At 42.4% G+C, this 18764-nt stretch overlaps 1 protein-coding gene across 4 annotated transcripts in view; it reads right to left on the bottom strand.

Moving 5' to 3' along the window:
* The window catches only part of HABP4 (hyaluronan binding protein 4), a 42865-nt gene extending 24443 nt beyond the window's left edge, over positions 1 to 18422 (bottom strand). Inside the window, exons 1-6 of one of the 4 annotated variants that reach the window (XM_058565440.1) lie at positions 17978 to 18420; positions 12650 to 12812; positions 6716 to 6877; positions 6436 to 6504; positions 2779 to 2859; positions 1840 to 1902 (exon numbers count right to left, since the gene is read on the bottom strand). In XM_058565440.1, the coding sequence (XP_058421423.1) occupies positions 1840 to 1902; positions 2779 to 2859; positions 6436 to 6504; positions 6716 to 6877; positions 12650 to 12812; positions 17978 to 18338 (899 nt within the window). In that variant the 5' untranslated portion in view covers positions 18339 to 18420. Of the gene's footprint in view, positions 1 to 1839; positions 1903 to 2778; positions 2860 to 6435; positions 6505 to 6715; positions 6878 to 12649; positions 12813 to 17977 lie in introns of all 4 variants that reach the window. The other 3 variants (XM_058565442.1, XM_058565441.1, XM_058565443.1) reach the window with 3 other exon arrangements.
* Positions 18423 to 18764: the final 342 nt, after the last annotated feature.

Here is an 18764-nt window from a genome sequence, read left to right on the forward strand (position 1 = left end):
AAAACATTTTAATTGTATTAATAGAAATTTTAGTAATAACTTTAAAGATTGACAAGGCAGTGCAGAAACAAGAATTTCTCAGCACGGTCGTCCACTAGATAACACAGGTGGCTGCTCTGTGGTGCAGCTCCTGCCATTCTAACTAGATGCTCACTGTCCACTACGGTCAGCAGAGAAGAGATAGGGAGATCTGCTGGCTGGCTCTGCCAGGACACTGCAGACACTGAGACTGTCACCCAGTCATTAAGTATTATTTTGTCTCTCATAGTAACCGATTAATTGAAAGAATTATTTTGTCTAATATTATGAATGCTAGAGTACCTCAATCAATTCTATAGATTAGAATTATGCTATAGTTTACTCTCTAATATTCTGCCTTATATTACCTGAATTTGTATAAATGGTTTATTGGCTCAAAAAGGATATAACTTTCCCTGAAGGTATCTAGTTAACTCACTTTCTCAACATTACACTTATTATTCCCATTTTACACATGAAGAAAACTGAGGCACAGAGAGATTAAATAACTTGCCCAAATTAGTTAAGTGGCAGAGCTGGGATTTGAACCCAGCACACTGGCTAGGAGTCCGTGCTCTTACCCACTAGATACCCTGCCTCTTGGCAGCTGAAGGATAAGTAAGAGTTAAACAGGTGAAGGAGATTTGGAAGAGAGGTACAGAAAAAAAAGGAAACAGCACTTACCAAAGCTCGATGGCAGGCCTGGGGTAGAGGTAGAGAAGGTGTTTGGGACATGAGAGAAGGGCCACATGGTGAACCCAGAGAAGGCATAGGAGTGGTTGAACTTGAGGGATCTGCAGGGGCCAGACTACACAGGACCGTGTAGGTCAGGACAAGGGACAGAAAAAGGACAGAAAGCCACTGGGGGTCTTATGTGAGGGGTGGGGGCATGACAATCAGAACACCAGTATGAAAGCCACTTTGGTGTGGAAATGGGTTGGTAGAAGGTGAGAAGGCAGGTAGCCCCAGTAGGAGCTCTGGCGATAGATCAGATGACAGGAGCTGAGCCTATGGTGGTGAGTGGAGATGGTGGATATCACAAGGTACAAATCACCAGGACAGAGTGACAGATTGGATTTTGGGGAGGCAGGGCGTCAAGAAGAGGGAAGTCTCAGGGATGACTCCTAGGTTCCTGGTTTGTGCAACTGGATGACGGCGATGCTGTTCCACAGGATGGAAACCCAATGAGGCCCAGAGATCTGTGAACCTCAGTCCTGGAGATGCTGAGCATGAAGAGCATTTGGGCATGAAGGCAGATGGATACATAGGCCCGGAGCCCATGTTGAAGGTTGGAGCCAGAGGTGCATATTCTGGAGTCAGCAGATAAATGACAATTCAAGCTGCAGAGATGCCTAAGATCCTATAAGGAGACGCCAGAGAAAGAGAAGGGGGCCTATGGCAGAGCCCTGAAGAACTCAACAGTTTAAAAGACCAGAAAGACAAAGATGAGCCTGCAGAGAACCTGAGAGGCAGAAGGAAATCCAGAAGAGTGCAGGTTCACAGAAACCAACAGGAGGGTGTGCGTAAGAAGAAATAGGTAAAGTCATGCTCTGAGAGGTCAAGCAAGATGCAGACTGAAACGTCCATTAGGTCTGGAGACACGTGATAATTGTCTCAGAAGGGCAATGAGGACAGAGCCAGACCTGGAGTGAAGTGAGGGTTAAGCGAGAGGGGAGGAAGTGAAGAGAGAGTATGCACAACCCTGAAAAAGGTAGCTAATTGAGAACGTGAGGCAAGAGGACAAGATTTAAATTGGAGAGATTGAGCAGGTTTGAAACGTTGATTGGAAGAGCAGAGCTGGGAGGAAGGAGGTGAGCATACCTGAAAAGGAAGGAACTGACCGTGTGAGACTTCTGTGACATCGCAGGAAACACGATCCAAAGCCTGGATAGGTAGGAGAGAGGGCGCCTCTGCTGTACCATGAGGGAAGGAGGCTAGGAGGTGCGCAGGTGTAGGCAGGTTTGTACGTTGGGGGACGGGAAGATAATGAAGTTCCCATCTGATGGCTCCTAATTTCTCTGTGACATAGGAGGTAAAGCTGTATCCAGAAAATGAAAGAGGAGGTGTGGGTATGGGGAGGATGGGGAAGGGGAAAGTGCAGGGCAGTGTCAGGGCTCTGAGAAGACAAGAAGGATTGAATCAGTCATTGTAGGGGGTTGAGAAAGAACAAGCCCGAGAAACAGGATTGCTGAGCAGTGTTGAGGGCTTGCTTCGGAATGCTAGTGAGGGAGAATCTACAGGGGTTTCCGTCAGCCCCACTGTTGACTTGCAGTGCTCAGCGTGTGGTGCAGGCAGAGAGAAGGCAGACAGCTAGTGGTCATCCAGAAGGCGGGTTTTGCTAGCAAAGTACAACAGAAGACGCAAGGGGCAAGGGAGTGGAAAGACTTGGCAAGGGTGCTAGAGATGGACCAGAGGCCTTAGTTCTATGAAGAAAAGAGGGAGGAGGGCCTGGGAGAGAGTAAACGGACAAGAGATGGGGGTCCTGACGAAAGAGAGACTAGTCACATGCAGGCTGCTGACAGGAAAGAGGTTGTGGGCACAGGGCAGAATACCTGAATTTAATCTATTAATTATCGTTAATAATCATTCATTAGATTATTTGAACTAATTATTAATTAGTTCAATTATTTGCTAATACATTAAGAAGATCAACCGTCTGTGATATGACAAAAGGCTGAGCTTCCTGCTCTGTGAAGAGCTCTTAGAAATTGTAAAGAAAAAGACCAACAACCCAATAGGGAAAATGAAGGAAACACCCACTTGGCTGGAGCTTCCTCCTCCAGGGGGCCCAGGGACTCCACCACGGTGACCTCTTCCATGGGCACAGCTGGCTCCACGTCACTGAAAAGCAGTCACACAGATATGTTCACATCAGTGCCCTTATATATTCAAGACAGAAAAAAACACATTTCAATGTCCTTTTTCTTAAGTAAACATCCTTCAAAGAATTACATACACATAAAGGTAACCCATATCAAAATGAAAAAGAAAAAAACTGCTCGTAATTGCTAATCGGTACACATTATTTCCAAAAATATGAAAAGTATTTTGAGAAATAGAAGTTTCCACATATGACCTAAAATTAAAAACAGATTGTAAAGGACCAGAACAATTATTCGCAACTCTTATTATCCTAGAAAATTCCAAGGATTAATAGGAGCCATAAAGATTCTCAACCTACAAGTGTTGAATGACTTACAATAGATAAGAATATGCCATATCAAACTTTCAGAAAATGGTAAGAAAGTGGAAACACCACAAAAATGAGTGTGTTGGACTGCAAACAAGCTGGTGATAACTACACCAGAAGAATAAGGCTCTGAAACATCAGTTTATACACTACCACATCTAAATACACAACCTACTGATTAGAAATTATAGCACAATGAAAAATAATTTGAATTTTAGTATACATCATCTTAATTTTACCTTTTTATGTTAACATTAATCCTATCTGAATATTACTTAAAAAAAAAGTCCTGGCAAAGAAATTTCATTTTGAGGAAAAAGCTAAAATTAGTCAATTTAACTATATCCATTAGAAATATTTTATTCTTTACATAGAGAACCCAGGACTTTTTCATCCTCAGTTCAGGAAAAGCTTCATAAAATAAGCTGTTTTTTTAAAAAAGTAAACATAAATTGAATTATAATAACAGAATAGACTTTTTACATTTAAATTTTCTTTATTTTCAACTCAAAGCTACTGTAATCAACTTAAAAAAAAAAAACCTGTTTTTCAACACAAAATTTGAATAATTAATTTTTACTTTTAAAAAAGGTCCTGGGGCCGGCCCCGTGGCTTAGCGGTTAAGTGCGCGTGTTCCGCTACTGGTGGCCCAGGTTCGGATCCCGGGCGCACACCGACGCACCGCTTCTCCGGCCATGCTGAGGCCGCGTCCCACATACAGCAACTAGAAGGATGTGCAACTACGACATACAACTATCTACTGGGGCTTTGGGGAAAAAAAGGAGGAGGAATGGCAATAGATGTTAGCTCAGAGCCGGTCTTCCTCAGCAAAAAGAGGAGGATTAGCATGGATGTTAGCTCAGGGCTGATCTTCCTCACAAAAAAGATAAATAAATAAATAAAAATAAAAAAGGTCCTAAATCAAATGCACTCTGAGTCTGGAAGGACAGGGCTGCTGCTTTGCCCGCGGACCTTCACCAAGGCTGCCTCCGCGCAGCAGCCCAACCCTGGTGCGCACGGAGGTTTTGGCATCCTGAGCCCCAAAGTCTAGCAACAGTGGCAGTGCTGAGTCCCATTCTCTCTTTATTGCCCTGACCACGTAATAAAGCAGGCGGATAAAAAACAAAAGTTTACTGACAGTTCATAGCTTTCAACAATTAAAAATCATGAAAGGGCTACAAAGATATGGGGAAGGAAAAAAAGCAGAAAACAAAACAAAGAGACCTTGTAAAAACCAGCATTTCTTAAACTTGACCAATCAATTTTAAAGAAAAGAAGAATCACAGATCTCCCTTATGTATTGACCTATTTTATGAATAAACAGAAAACTAATGCTGTGCTTACAGCTCTTACTGAACCATATGACCAAAACTACAAAACAAACAAGTTTCAAAATTAACAACAATTTATTTTGGCAGATTTTGTTATTTTGTTGAAAGTAAATCACCAATGTTGGATTTATTAGAAGAAAGAAAAAGCTCCAGGGCCCATGTCTGTATTTTGACTTCAGTTATGCTTATGCAGAAAACGCCTGTTTATGCAAGTACATTCCACAAAATGATGTTCAACACCTCAAGGCTTTGTTTCTAGTTCAAATTCAATCAGACTACACACTTAACCAAATCTCTATGACAGTGAACATATTTTAATCAAATGTTGTTTGATAAAACTGTCTTGCTCTTCACAACGAAAGTTGGAAGGCAGCATTATTGAAAACTGCATTCTATTCCAACTGGTAACAAGAAAATAATATCTGATATTATACTTTTTTAATTACTGCAGATGAAGAAAACCAGTAACACTGAAAATGGCTCAGTCGCATCATTTTGAAAGCATCTTGCCCATTGATCGAGTTATAGCACCAATGTCTTCAAACAGGAATACTAACCACAGCAAAGCCTCACACCCACAGTGCACTGGGCAGCACCTGGCCTCGCCAGCCACAGACACAGCACTTGCCACATTAGGCTCAACTCTGCCCTTTCCTCACTAATCAAAAGTAGCACATAACTCCACTGTCCTACATTATCCTCATGATCAAAATCAAAACCTCCATTTATTAAATAAAATATTCAAGCCTTATTCTATGAAAATCTTTCAATTACATATTATTACCACCTAAGAGCTTTGACTTCATAACTCACAAACCAATCCAAAATGACATGGGGCATGTGTCACTTTAACACTGGGACATGCCAGTCCACCAGGACCACACATGGTCACCTCTTCATAAGGCCAATGCTGACCTTCTAGGATACGTAATCACTTGGAGCCAAAATGATTTTAAGTTCAAATGCAAACTAAAATGGAGCGGTAGTATTAGATAATGTGGTAAATCAGATGATTCAGAAGGTATTACTTTTATATATATTATCAAAGTAAAATAAAACACAATTAAAAGATCTGTAATCAAAATCTATGGAACCCCAGACTGAGAAACATTCAACAAGTTTCTCTTCCTTCCAAGGACAACACAGATGTGCAATGGTAGTAAATCTAATACTACATTTGGTATTGTCTTGTACATTTGTCTTTAAGGACAACAATTTAAGAAAAATAGTCTATGTAAAAAGCTTATATTCTTCAAAAGAAGGAACGTAGAAGTCTGGATCCCCTCAAGCCTTCAAACTTCTAGAAAGACATGCCCCATTCCTCTCCTGCACCACCCAGAAGTACAGCCTGCCTACTCCTTTGCAGACGCCAGAAAGGCATCACCCCTGCAGCCATGAAATGGCAGAAACAGCAGAACCAAGCAACTCCTCTAATCAGCAAAACCGGCACAGATCTGGATACCATGAAGCCGCAGAGAAATGTCACATTTGAACCTCAGGGGAAACCTGTCATTGATGCAATGTATACTAGAACTTTGGAAGGTCACAGAAAATAAAGTATAGAATATCCAGGAATTTAAAAAGCATTCTGAGGCATATGCATATGTATAGTCCATGTGCTTGGGGCACCAGCAAATACACGAATTTGTTTGGCTAAAATAAGATAAAATAAAAGAATTTTAAAAGCAGTTTTCAAATCTAATTGCAACATATCAACCCATTTAAAAAAGTTATCTCACTAAACAAAAACCTAAAATCAATCACTACATTAGGACACACAAGTACGAAGACATAGCAAACACAGCACACAGGACGTAATTTTCAAGAAAGGCAAACAAAGAACCAGAGACTTCTACTGAATTGTACGTTCACAGGAGGCAGACATTCCCACCGTACCTGGTATCTCTACCTGATCCCCAGGTGCGAACTCCACACCCACCAATGTTGTCTTCAGTTCTGATTGCTCTAGAGAAAGAAAGAATATTCCTTACACTGGAAGCTGGTTTCCAGTCAATCTCCAAATCAGAAAAGTTGATCATAAAAGCTGTCCCAGGATCAGCTCCCTCAGGAATAAGAGCTTACTGATATAAAGTCAATTAAATATTAACACATAACAGATTCATACCACGTATTACCAAGATCTTACAGTGTAATTAGCATTTACAAAGAAACTTACATTTTATCATTCCCACCATATCTTTCAAATTCTCGTCTCCCTCTCTGGTCAAAACCGTCAAAAGCTCTGTTCCCAGGACCACCTCTGCCTCTGCTTCGCATGCCCCCTCTTGGACCTCCACGCCCTCTCAGTGGTCTGTCTCGATCAAACCTGTCAATTGGTCTGGGAAGAGATGGGTATAATAAAAAGTGGTGAATTGGATTAAAGGGCTAAGGCTTTTTTGAGAAAAAACATTCTAGAAGGACATTATGGCTACAGTATATTAGAAAGAGTGGTGGCTTGAATAACAAATTAGTAGTTAACTTTTACTGAATACATACCATCCCTGGCATTATTCTGAGCCCTTCACATACAGTAATTTAATTCTCACAAACAAATCTACACTACACAACTACGTCCACAGGCGAGGAAGCCGAGCCACAGAGGAGGCAGGGAGCCCGACCAAGATCTTAACAGCTGCTCAGGGGGGAGGCAGCCAGGAGAGGCAGGCCGGCACAGGCCTTAGGTTAATCTGCAGGGGCACCCCTTTCTCTCTCTGGATCTGGTTCCCTCTGTTATAAAATGAGGAAGTTAGATAAACAAACTCCAAGGTTCATTCCAGTTCTAATACTAAATATTGAAGTTAAATTTGGAATCTCTCGTATAATGAGAAAAATAGTTAAACTTCAAATCATGCCCTTCCCAAACACACAACCAGTCAGTGACATTTGAGGCTGAAAACACTAACCTACAACAACCTGACTTCTACCCCCACTGCTCCACATACACTTCCAAGGACAGCTGAAGACCCACCTTTTTGCTGTTATATCCAGTAGCAACCTTTGTCTTTATCTCATTTGACCTCTATTCATCATTTGACACTGCTGACCACTCATTTTCCTCTGACCTTTCTGGCTTCTCTTTCCCTGCCTGTCCTTAAAAAATTATTTTTGGAATCAGAATACCCCAACACAGTACAAAATTCACAAGGTAATTCAAAAGGTACCCTCCTTGCTCTTCAGCCATCCCATTCCACTTCTCAGAGGCAGTCACCTCCAGAGTCACAGGAAGGGGAAGTTCAGCACCTCACCTCTCGCATATGACACGTCTTGGCGCTCGGCACCCAGCTGCCCCCTCGTTCTTTAGGATACTTGTTTGTCCTTAAGCGCATCAGCATTACCGACTCCCCAGCCCCGGCATACATCGTCCTTGCCTCTATGCTAGTGCTACATGACCCGCATTCATGTGACCCTGTGTCTCTCATTTGGGGGTCTCTCTGATTCCAGGCCACAAAGCCAGTTACTTCCTGGACATCCCCCTCAGTGTATCCCCCAGCTTTGCAGATATATGATCAACACTGACCCCTTGCTCCTCCTACGGTTCCTGACTCACGAGAGTACCCAAGCCAAGAACCAGGCCCCTCTCCACTCCTCCCTTCTTCCCCTGCCACTTGGGCCAGATCCAGGGCCTGACCGCCTGCCCACTTCTCCTCACACCTGTTCTCTGCCAAGTCTCTTGTTGCCATCACTTTTTATGAGGACTTGCCTCTCCTCCACTAGACTTGAAGCTCCTGCAGGAAAGACCACATCTTTTTCATCGTTTTAGCATTAGTTTAGTAAGATAAATTATATTTTTAAATTTGTCAAGGCTTTTAAAAACATTTAAAACGACAACAAATTACTTATTGAAATCTAGTGGCTCAAACACCAGAACTAGAGGTATGTTCCAGTCTACTTTTATGGCTGAAAATGTTACATTAAAAGGCTACTGTATGATCGTGGGTAAAAAGATACAAAACTCACAATTTTCCTTACTCAAAAAGATAAAGAAATACAGAAGCACAGATCATTAACTTCACGACAGTCTCTGACAAGAAACACCATCCTAAATAAATTCCCCAAGTCAGCTTTTCTGTCTCCCAACCCCTCTGACTAAAACCAGATTCTTAAACAGAGATTGTTGTAAAATCTATTCCACATTACAATAAATATCTAGATAAGAGTTCTCAAACAATGACAAAAGAAAAGTAACAGTAGTTCTTAGCCAGGAAGTTGGACAGGACCATAAAAGAAACAAAGTCTACCTAGAAATTGAGAGGAAATGAAGCACAAAAACATACACGGAAAATAATGCCAACAGTCAAAATCTGGTCTAAATTTACATGAAATCTAGATCAGCTACCAACAAAATAACAAATTCATTTAAAATATAACAGTGATTGAAACTGACCCTAAAAATAGCCCTGTGTGTTCTGGTATATTTTAATCCCTTAAACCATTTTTTCTTTACTCCACAGGTTTACCCCCACTCTCACCCCCAATTAAAATATATTTTCAATTGCTTCTTTATAATCCCCTTCTTATAAAATACATCCTCTTTTTACAGGTTGGTGAGTGTTAAGAAATCTTGTCTCCACTTAGGATGCTTTATTTGTGATGTACTCACAAGCAATGGAAGGAAAATAACATCTGACCAAGCATCCTGCTTTACACACCTGTAAACCACTCTCTTACAACAATCCTATTAAGTAGACATGAGGACCCGTTTTACAGGTAAAGGGAATGAAGCTCACAGAGGGGGGAACAGGGAGTCAGTGTTTAATGGGTACAAAGTTTCAGTTGAGGAAGATGAGAAAGTTCTGGAGATGGATGGTGGTGATGGTTGCACAATAATATGAATGTACTTAATACCACTGAACTGTACACTTAAAAGTGGTTAAATGGTAAATCTTATGTTATGTATAGCTTACCAAAATTTAAAAAAATGCTTTCTTATGAGGAGAGAAAAATTTTAAACATCTGAGTAAGTGATTCTTTCAGAACTGGGACTGACTTTAAATGAGCAGCAGTAAACCACAGAAAGAGCCAACATGTATCCAGACAGAGGCAGACTAATTTCCTAATAGCCTATGTTCTGAGTTCACTTAAGTCCATCACTTGGAGCCTAAAGAAAAATTCCTACTGCATTAAAAACAGTAGTTGCACTCCCAGACTATACACAACTGACATGGCTGGACTCTGGACCTGAGCTACACTGACAGTTACTCCCAGCACCACTGATGACACTGCCTCGATGTGAAAACATGTGTTCTGCCTCCATGGAAGAAAAATCCAGGTCAGCTGGCTGTGACCAGAGTACCACACATCGCTGAAACTCTGGGCCTGTTTCCTCATCCATAAATTGAGAGGACTGAATTAGATACTCTGTTAAGATTACCAAGATTCTATAATTCTGTCCAATAAACATGTATAGGTATCATAGAAAGGCCAAGTGATAACATTTAATGTACTATATTCAGGTCTGGAGAAAGTGCTAGGAGAAACGCTCGTATTGAGTATTAGTGATAGAGTAAACTGACAGGTTCCTAGGAGAGTGATTTGTCACTATGGATCAACAGCCCCCTCCACCCAAGTTGAGTTTGTTTTCACAGTACATGTACCCATCCAACCTTGCGCTGAAGCACAAGCTGGGTCCCAGATTTGGATACACGACACTCAGCTGAGAACCACTGCTTTATGACCCTAACTGCGATTCTCACTTCTAGAACTCCATCTAGGAAAGACCCTACATATATAAAAAGCTGCTCACTGGGCATTATTTACAAAGCAAAAAACCAGAAGCCGAGCAAACATAAAACACGAAGGGAATGACTACATTATAATAATCCAAACAATAGATCACAATAGAACCATTAAAAATGCTTACCCACCATTGTTAATGACATGGAAAAGACTCTGCCAGTCAAGCGGAAAAGAAAGAATATAAAGAACTCAGGGCACATGCATTACCATCTTAACATATATCTATGTACAAAAAAGAAGGGAAGAAAATAGTCCAAATGTTAAGAGTAATTATCTCAGATGGTAAGATAGGCTATTTTCATTTTCTTTATAATTTTATGCATTTTCCAAATTGTCTCAAGTGATGATACGTTATTTTTATTAAATATCTTATTGACCTTTACTAACAGAAGAGTACTTTTTAAGAAGCTAAGGAAAATATCTTTTCTGGTAGCACATGACTTATCAAAAAAAAATTCAAATTTCCTTAAAAGTAAAAATTCCCTACGTATTCCTAATGTGATACACTGAGAAGGACACAAGACATCACTCCTGTCTTATCCCTACAAAAACGCATAATCTCGTTCCACAAGGAAACACCAACAGACTCAAAATCTGGCAGTTCTATAAAAACAACCGGCCCATATTCTTCAGAAACATCAAACTCCTAAAGGTAAAGGAAGACTAAGGAGCTGTTCCAAACTAAAGAAGACTAAACGCAATGTACATTCTTGGACTGGATCCTGAACCAGACATTTTTTTCTTTTGCTAAAAGGATGTTATGCTAAAAGGACGTTATTAGACAACTGGTAAAATTTGAGAGAGAGAGGGAGTGTGTGTGTGTGTGTGTGTGTGTGTGTGTGTGTGTGTGTGTGTGTGTAGGGGGAGAGAAGAGAGGGAAGGAAGGAGGGAGGGAGAGTCTCATAAAGCAAACGTGATAAAATGTTAACATTTGGGGAATCTGGGTGAGGGCAGATGGAAATTCTTTGTATAATTCTTACAACTTTCTGTAAAGCTGAAATTATTTAAAAAAAAAAAATCCCTCCATAATCCCATATCCCACCCTTCTCCTACCCTTACACACATTTGTGATTTCACTTAATAGGCATCTTTTCATGTTAACATATAAAGACCTACCTTACACTTTCTAAAGACTCATTGTGTTGCTACTAAAAAAAAAAAAGGTGGCAATTCAGGTTTGTGTTTTTGAACTATAATTTCCTTATTTCCACAGAATAAATCCCTGAAGTGAGGAAAAGAAAAATTCACAAATACCTCCAAAACTAAGCAGCTCTGATTCAGAAGACTTCTTGTAAGCAAGCAGACTGTGGCCATTACACAGCAAATTTGAAGTAATCACCAAAAAAAGCAGAATTACGCCTTTCTCTAACCCTCTCCCTCCCACATGGTGGCAGATACACTATCTCGATGTTTTGAATGTGTAACTTCTAGGGAACAGATCTGCAGAAGTCACCACCTGCTCAGCCTTCTCCAACTGAGCTAGTCTCTGCTGGACCTTTTTTTTTTGGTTTGTTTTAACAGACTCTAGAGTACTGTTTTACAAAGCCATGTTCTTTGGTTAAACCTTATAGCCAGGATCTTAAGTAGACTTAGTAGTCAAGAAGTTAAAAGACTTTGGGAATAATGGCTCCCTTGACATTAAACTGTACACTATTCTAGTCTTCCTTAGCCTTTTAACTTTATTTTCCTTTAAATGTGTTTCATAGGGTGCTTCTATTTAAACTAAACTCAGTGCTTTGTATGCTTAAAAAGTAAATGAAAACTTTAGGCAGCAAGCATCCTTCTTGTTAGTGCCAAGCGTAAGACATAAAGAACTGCCACCTGTGTACAGGTGGGCACAGATAGCCTGCATGCTGATCATTCAGACTGCATCAGCCCGAGACCATCTTTCAGGTCAGAGCACTTTCTAGAGAAGGTATGGGAGCCAGAAATTGGTGTTACACATTCTATTAGTTTTTCTTCAAATTTCATCATGATAGCCTATTGACCTGACCATGGGGCTAGGAATTTGTTTAAATTCATTAGTAGTCTAATTTAGCATTAACTAAATAAAAAACATAAAAATATCCCTAGCCTAAACTTCAAAAGACATTTAACCCGTTTAACACACTCCTGTATGTTTTTACGAGAGTGCTTTTCATAGTTACCAGCAAACAATTCATTTTCCATCGTACAGTCATTTCCTGAACCGTGACTTAAAGTCATCTGAGATAAACAGAAGATCCTTCATGTGTCTCCTGAAGTAATACGATTTGCTACTTAAATTGGCAAAGTACTCCCAAGACCAGCACCACAAAAAGGTGGCAAAGGCTAGCGGTTCTCCGAAAACCCCTTCTGCTCCCCAGCCCTCCTGGCGGAGGTCTGCAGTACATACTTTTCATCTGTAAACTTCTCCGCTGTAAAGTCCTCCTGCCTCTCCGTCTCACAGGGTCGATACTCTCTGTAGGATCTCCGCTCTGCTCTGTCAAGCGTCACCTCTGACCCCCGGCTGTCATTCCATCCTTGCTGCTCCCCTCTTCTAGGAGTTCGCTTCTGGCCTGCCATCAAACATCAAAAGGGAGAGCTGGAACACAGGGTCTGTTGACAGCACATTACGTATAGGAACTTTTAAATTTCACTTTTCTAGAAATCAATGTCATAGGAAAATTTGGGTTGGACAAGTTCAGAGAAGGAAAAAAGTTGTTGATACTACTACTGCCGGGAGTCAACTACTTTTCAATAAAACTTTTAAGTTACTATTTAATCACATGCTTCCCCTTATGTCTTAGAAATTATAATAAAACTATTCCAACTAACCTATAATTACAGGTATCTCACAATGACTCTGTGACAGCGAAGGATAAAGATATTTGCTAAATCAACTACATTTCACAATAGCAGCTTTCTCAAAACATGGTAGCCTAGCTCCATCCAGAAAATTAAAAGGTCAACACCCTGTATTTCACATTGTACTTTTGGAACTCCAACTGTGGTTTATCATCAACTACTAAGGTTTTCGTTTTTAAACCGTTTATATCGCCGTATCTTTTTCATTTTAAAACAGACTTCCCTGCTATTTGATGGGATTTATACATTCATGATCATACTTCTTAAATATGAGGCCAAACTGCTTTTTGCCAACTCATACAAGGGCCAGGGAGCACTTGAAGGGGCATCTCTCGTCCACGGAGGCCAGCACTCAGGGGGGCCGGGGCCATGGCCACCCCAATCTTGCCTTGTCTCCTCTCACTTTACTCCTCTTTAGTTTTGACGCTTTAACAAGTTTAAGCAGAATCTATGTTTGAAGGCATCTAACACTTGATAAATATGTTGGGAGATTGGATTGGTGGTTACCAGAGGGGAAGAGGGCAAGGAGCGGGGCGGAAGGGATAATTTGGCACGTGTGTGGTGATGGGTTGTAATCAGTATTTGGGTGGTGAACATGATGTAATCTACGCAGAAACAGAAGTATAATGATGTACACCTGAAATTTATACAATGTTATAAACCAATGTTACTGCAATAAACAAAACATTAAAAAAAACAAAAAAAATATGTTGTGAGGAACTTTGTTACTTCTTAAATCATCTTCCAAAAATGTATGCTTATGTTTGCCTTGTATACCTTAAAAGGTCTCCATCTCAAACATTATGTACAATTTTTATTATAATGGCTTCGATTTTTCTTGGTATAAATTACCCTTCCCATGGGTTGTATGGCTATAAAAATATTAAATGTATTCAAATTAATGCGTATCTTTTTAACTGCCAGATTTTCCTTCTTAGATACACATGACTCTTAAGGAATATATGTTTATACATATTTTTCCATTTTTCCACTTAATATTTCCTATCTAAACTTTATAAACTGGGCACATGGAAATATTAACATAGTTCCAATACATTACTGATCTCATTTTAAAGCAAAAATAATGTCTGCGACACCAACATAAAATTGTGCAATTTATTACTTGTTAGTTAACATAAAGTATTTTTTTCAAATGTGCAAAATTGCACAACAGATCTAAGTTTAATCTTAAATTAATGTCACATTAAACCTAGAAATGTTTAAATCCCATTTGCATCCTGTACTGATGTAACAATCTGAGCTTTTGACATATGTAGGATATTGGAAAGATGTTACCATAAATAGAGCATTATAATTTTATTGCAGAAACAAACAGAGACTGACACTCGTGCCCAGTTGCCCAGGAGTACACAATGCCAGACCCAAGGCACATGCATCACTGACAGAGACCAAATGTGGAAGAGGCATCCAAAATGTAAGGTAGAAAAAGCTGGGGCCAGCCCGGTGGCGAAGCAGTTAAGTTCGCACGTTCCACTTCGGCAGCCTGGGGTCCGCTGGTTCAGACCCTGGGCAGGGACCTACGCACCGCTCATCAAGCCATGCTGAGGCGGCGTCCCACATAGAAGAACTAGAAGGACCTACAACTAGGATATACAACTATGTCCTGGGGCTTTGCGGAGAAAAAAGAAAAAGAGGAAGATAGGCAACAGATGTTAGCTCAGGGCCAATCTTGCTAAAAAAAAAAAAAAAAAAGGTTTAACAAAAAAAAGAAAAGAAAATGCTATTACGAAGTTATCTAACGTCTGAAAACTGCAACAGACCACGACAAACAGCCATCAGCAAATATGTCAACAGTTAAATCCTTTTCAATACTTTTCCCTCAATGTAAAAAGTTATTTTAGGGGCTGGCCCGGTGGCACAGGCGGTTGGGTGCGCGCACTCTGCTGTGGCGGCCCGGGGTTCGCCAGTTCGGATCCGGGGCGCGCACCGATGCACTGCTTGTCGAGCCATGCTGTGGCGGCGTCCCATATAAAGTGGAGGAAGATGGACACGGATGTTAGCCCAGGGCCAGTCTTCCTCAGCAAAAAGAGAAGGATTGGCAGGTGTTAGCTCGGGGCTGATCTTCCTCACAAAAAAAAAACAAAACAAAAAAAAAGAAGTTATCTTAATACAGTTTCAAATTTCCTATTTATAACCTGTAATTTAAAAAAAAAATCTTAATATCTCCACTCAACGACAGAATTACTTAGGGGCTTATCCCACCTTCTTTCTGCTTCCTCAAGGTTATTTTTAAATTGTATCAATTAAATTTGGAATTCACCATTCAAACCTTAAAATGACATTTACTGTATAATTTATATTAAAGCTTCTTCCAAAGTTTCTGTGTATAACTTGAAAACCATTAAATATGATTGGCTACTTATTAGAATAATTATCAATACCCTGCAAACACTTCATTCTCCTAAAACCAAAAAGACAAAGATAACAGGGGTCCGGTTTTTTCCCACAATTGAGCACTAAGAGATCAAGACTGCAGCCGAACCTAGTTTTTCTGTGCTGGATCAGCAGCTCCAAGAGGAGAGGGCAAAAACTGAATTTCACCGGCCCTTTCCAATAAAGGCTGGCACAAGCAGTCTGATCACTGACCTAAACCCAAACCCATATGAAGAGACAGAATACAGTAAAATACACAGTGACAGTTCCTACAAAATAAAGTTGAGCTTTGACCAAGGACAACAGTCCTGAAAGGCTAGAGACAGCAAAGCTGAAGAGTCCCTGAGGACTTCAGGAGGAATTTATGGAGCAAAGCTCACCCGAGGGTCTACGTACACTGTCAAATAGTTAAGGACATTAAAAAAATCTCCATTTCCACGGGAAAATCTTATGATTTCCACATCCTTTTGAGATTAATAAATGTTTCTATTATATGTGAAACATGTTTTGCCTTTGATTCTTATCTGCACTAAGCATTCACTTATAATATTCTAACTAAATTAAAAATTTTGAGTGTTAGAAAAGCACAGTCCAATACAATTAGGGCAACAAACCTCGAGAGAGTAGCTCTCTAACACCCATTACAGATAAATTTAGTACAATAACTACATAAATGGAAATTATGAGCTGTTTGCTTCTGAAAGAACACACTTGAAAAAGAACCAGAATGACAAGATTTCCATTTTAACTACAAAATTAACTAAAGATCTTTAATACAGATCTCAAAAGCCAGACCACCTGGATCACAAACAATTGACTGAAAAAAAGTTTTAAACTAGACTACAACGCTAAGTGAAAGAAGCAGGTTGCAACTCAGTTTGTATCATTTTAGGAAAAAATAGCTTTGTGCATTTATGTATATAAATGCAAGGTGTTAACAGTAGGAAAAATACGGGATTTTCACTTTCATACGTTTCTCAATTATTTAAAATCTTATAACAAAAATGCATGACATTTTAAATTTTCAAAAGGTTAAAAAGTGATATATTAGCACCAAATGCAGTTTCACACTATTCTAAAGGATAAAATATTTACTTGCATTTGTTAAAAAAATAAAGGGAGAGAAAAAGCTTAGCTTTCTTCAATTCTTTCATTATTGTGATATTTATCTAAATAGATTTATGAGAAAAAATGGAATACAAAAAATGTACATTATATCTCAAGTTTCTATCACTGTTTAAATAGGCTCATAAACTTACTGGCCTACCAAGAGGTCTTCAGATATCCAAAAGCATTTTAAATAATTTTCAACATCTTTATTACAGTGACTTGACTTGCTGATTCTCAAGCAATATTGCTGCACTGACCTTTCCACAGATAAAAGTCAACGTTACCTAGGTGTAGGAGTCAAAGCCCAACACTTAACTCAGGAGTTGTTCTCTCACGGCTGGGATGCACAGTTTCTATCAAGCAAAGAGCAAGCCAGTAAAGACGAGCTGACTACACCGCCGAACATTGGCTGAAGCAGTCGAACTATATAGTCAAACCTTAGGACCACTGCCTAATTTTAGGAAAAAGGGAAACACGGGTGGAGTCTTGCTGACTATGCCACTGTTGCAGTTCAGGTGAGAAACGACTCGCACACCCTCCCTCCCCAGATAGACAGTAGTACACCAAGCTTCGCACTGGAGCTTCTGGCTAAGCAGGGAGGGGGAACTTAGAATATGCCTGTCGGAAAGGTTAAAACGTTTTTCTTAAAGCAGCCTGAGTCACCGACAACTCACACATCCCATCAACACTACGTGCAGTGATGCAACACGATGCCGGCTGACTGCTGGAAGCCGTAAGGGGCCGGGTGCAGGCACGGCTCGGAAGGCGCCAGCACCCGCGTCCACCCGCCGCATTCCGCTCACGGCCCTGACGTCACAGGCCCCCCGCGGTCACCAGGCCTTCCCTCCATCACAGAGGCTCGACCCTCGGCCCCGGGCCGCAAACCCCTGCTCTCGCCGCACCCAGGGGCCGGAGGCGCTCCCCCCCACCACGGTTCTCCTACCTCCCAACCCGAATCTTGCAGAGCTTGGGCTGCAGGAGGAGAAAGTCCCTGCTGGCTCTAGATTTGAGAGCCCTGGGATAGCGACCTCACTTTTAGCCCCCACACGGCACCCCAGCAATATCCCTCAACTTTGCCCAACTTGGAAAGGCTCAGTTTCGGGGCTCTGAGACCCCCAGCCCAAGCCTGCACTCCCCCAACCCCCAGAAGGGACCGTGAGAGGCCAGAATGGGCGTGCCACCCCCCCATCCCCGTCTCTTTTCTCAGCCACAAGGACCCTCAACTCAACCAACTGCTCCCCGAGCCCCCTCCGCTCTCTGCAGCAGGTTCCAGCGATCCCAGTCTCCCAGTGGGGTCGTGGGCGGCTGAGGGTGACCTCTGTGACCCCGTTCTCCGTCCTCTCCTGCCCACCGTGCACCCCCGGGGGCGTACCGGGCGGCTGCGGGCCGGCCCCGGTGCTGTCGGGCTGCTGCGCGCCGGGGGCCGGGAGGCTCTTGCGCTCCTTCTGGGACTCCCTGCGGCCGCCGCCCGCGCCGGCTCTGTGGCCCGAGGCCCCGGCCGGGCTCCTGCCGCCGCGGTTGCCGGCCCCGGCCGCCGCCGCCGCCGCCTCGTCGCGCCTCTTGCGCTGCAGCTGCTGCTGGCGCCGGCGCTCGGCCTCGCGTAGGATGTCGAACGGGTCCGACTCGTCGTCTAGCAGCTGGTGGAAGCGGTTGGCCACGACGCAGCCGAAACTCTCCTGCATCGCAGCGCCTGCGGCGGCCGCAGCCACGGGGCTCCCTAGAGCGCCTTTCATGCCGCCGCGACCACTGCGGGCCCGCCGGAGCAGCCCACGCGAGCGAGTCTCAGCGAAGCCGGCGGCGACGACCCATCCCGCCCGCTGCGGCCGCCCTCCCTGCCCTGCCTGGTCAGGTCCCTCCCAGGGCCCGCCCCCGCGCCGCCGCCACCGCCCGCCCAGCCGCCGCCAGATAGCCAATCAGCGCGCGCGGACACGCCCCCTTTCCTAGCCGGCACAACTGGAAGCCCAATCAGCGGCCGGCTGCTGTCACGTCGCGCGACCCCTATGCCCCTCCCCCGTCTCAGCAGGGAGGGGCGGGGCCCACGGGGCGGAGCTACTGGGAGGAGCAACGAGTCTTGTGGTCCAGGCAGCTCCGAGGTGCATGGGTCACGGCCATTATTTGTGTTCTCTTTAGGACTGGCTCCGCATTCGTTATCGGCCACT

Source organism: Diceros bicornis, chromosome 22, assembly GCF_020826845.1.
Source record: "Diceros bicornis minor isolate mBicDic1 chromosome 22, mDicBic1.mat.cur, whole genome shotgun sequence".
Lineage (NCBI taxonomy): Eukaryota > Metazoa > Chordata > Mammalia > Perissodactyla > Rhinocerotidae > Diceros > Diceros bicornis.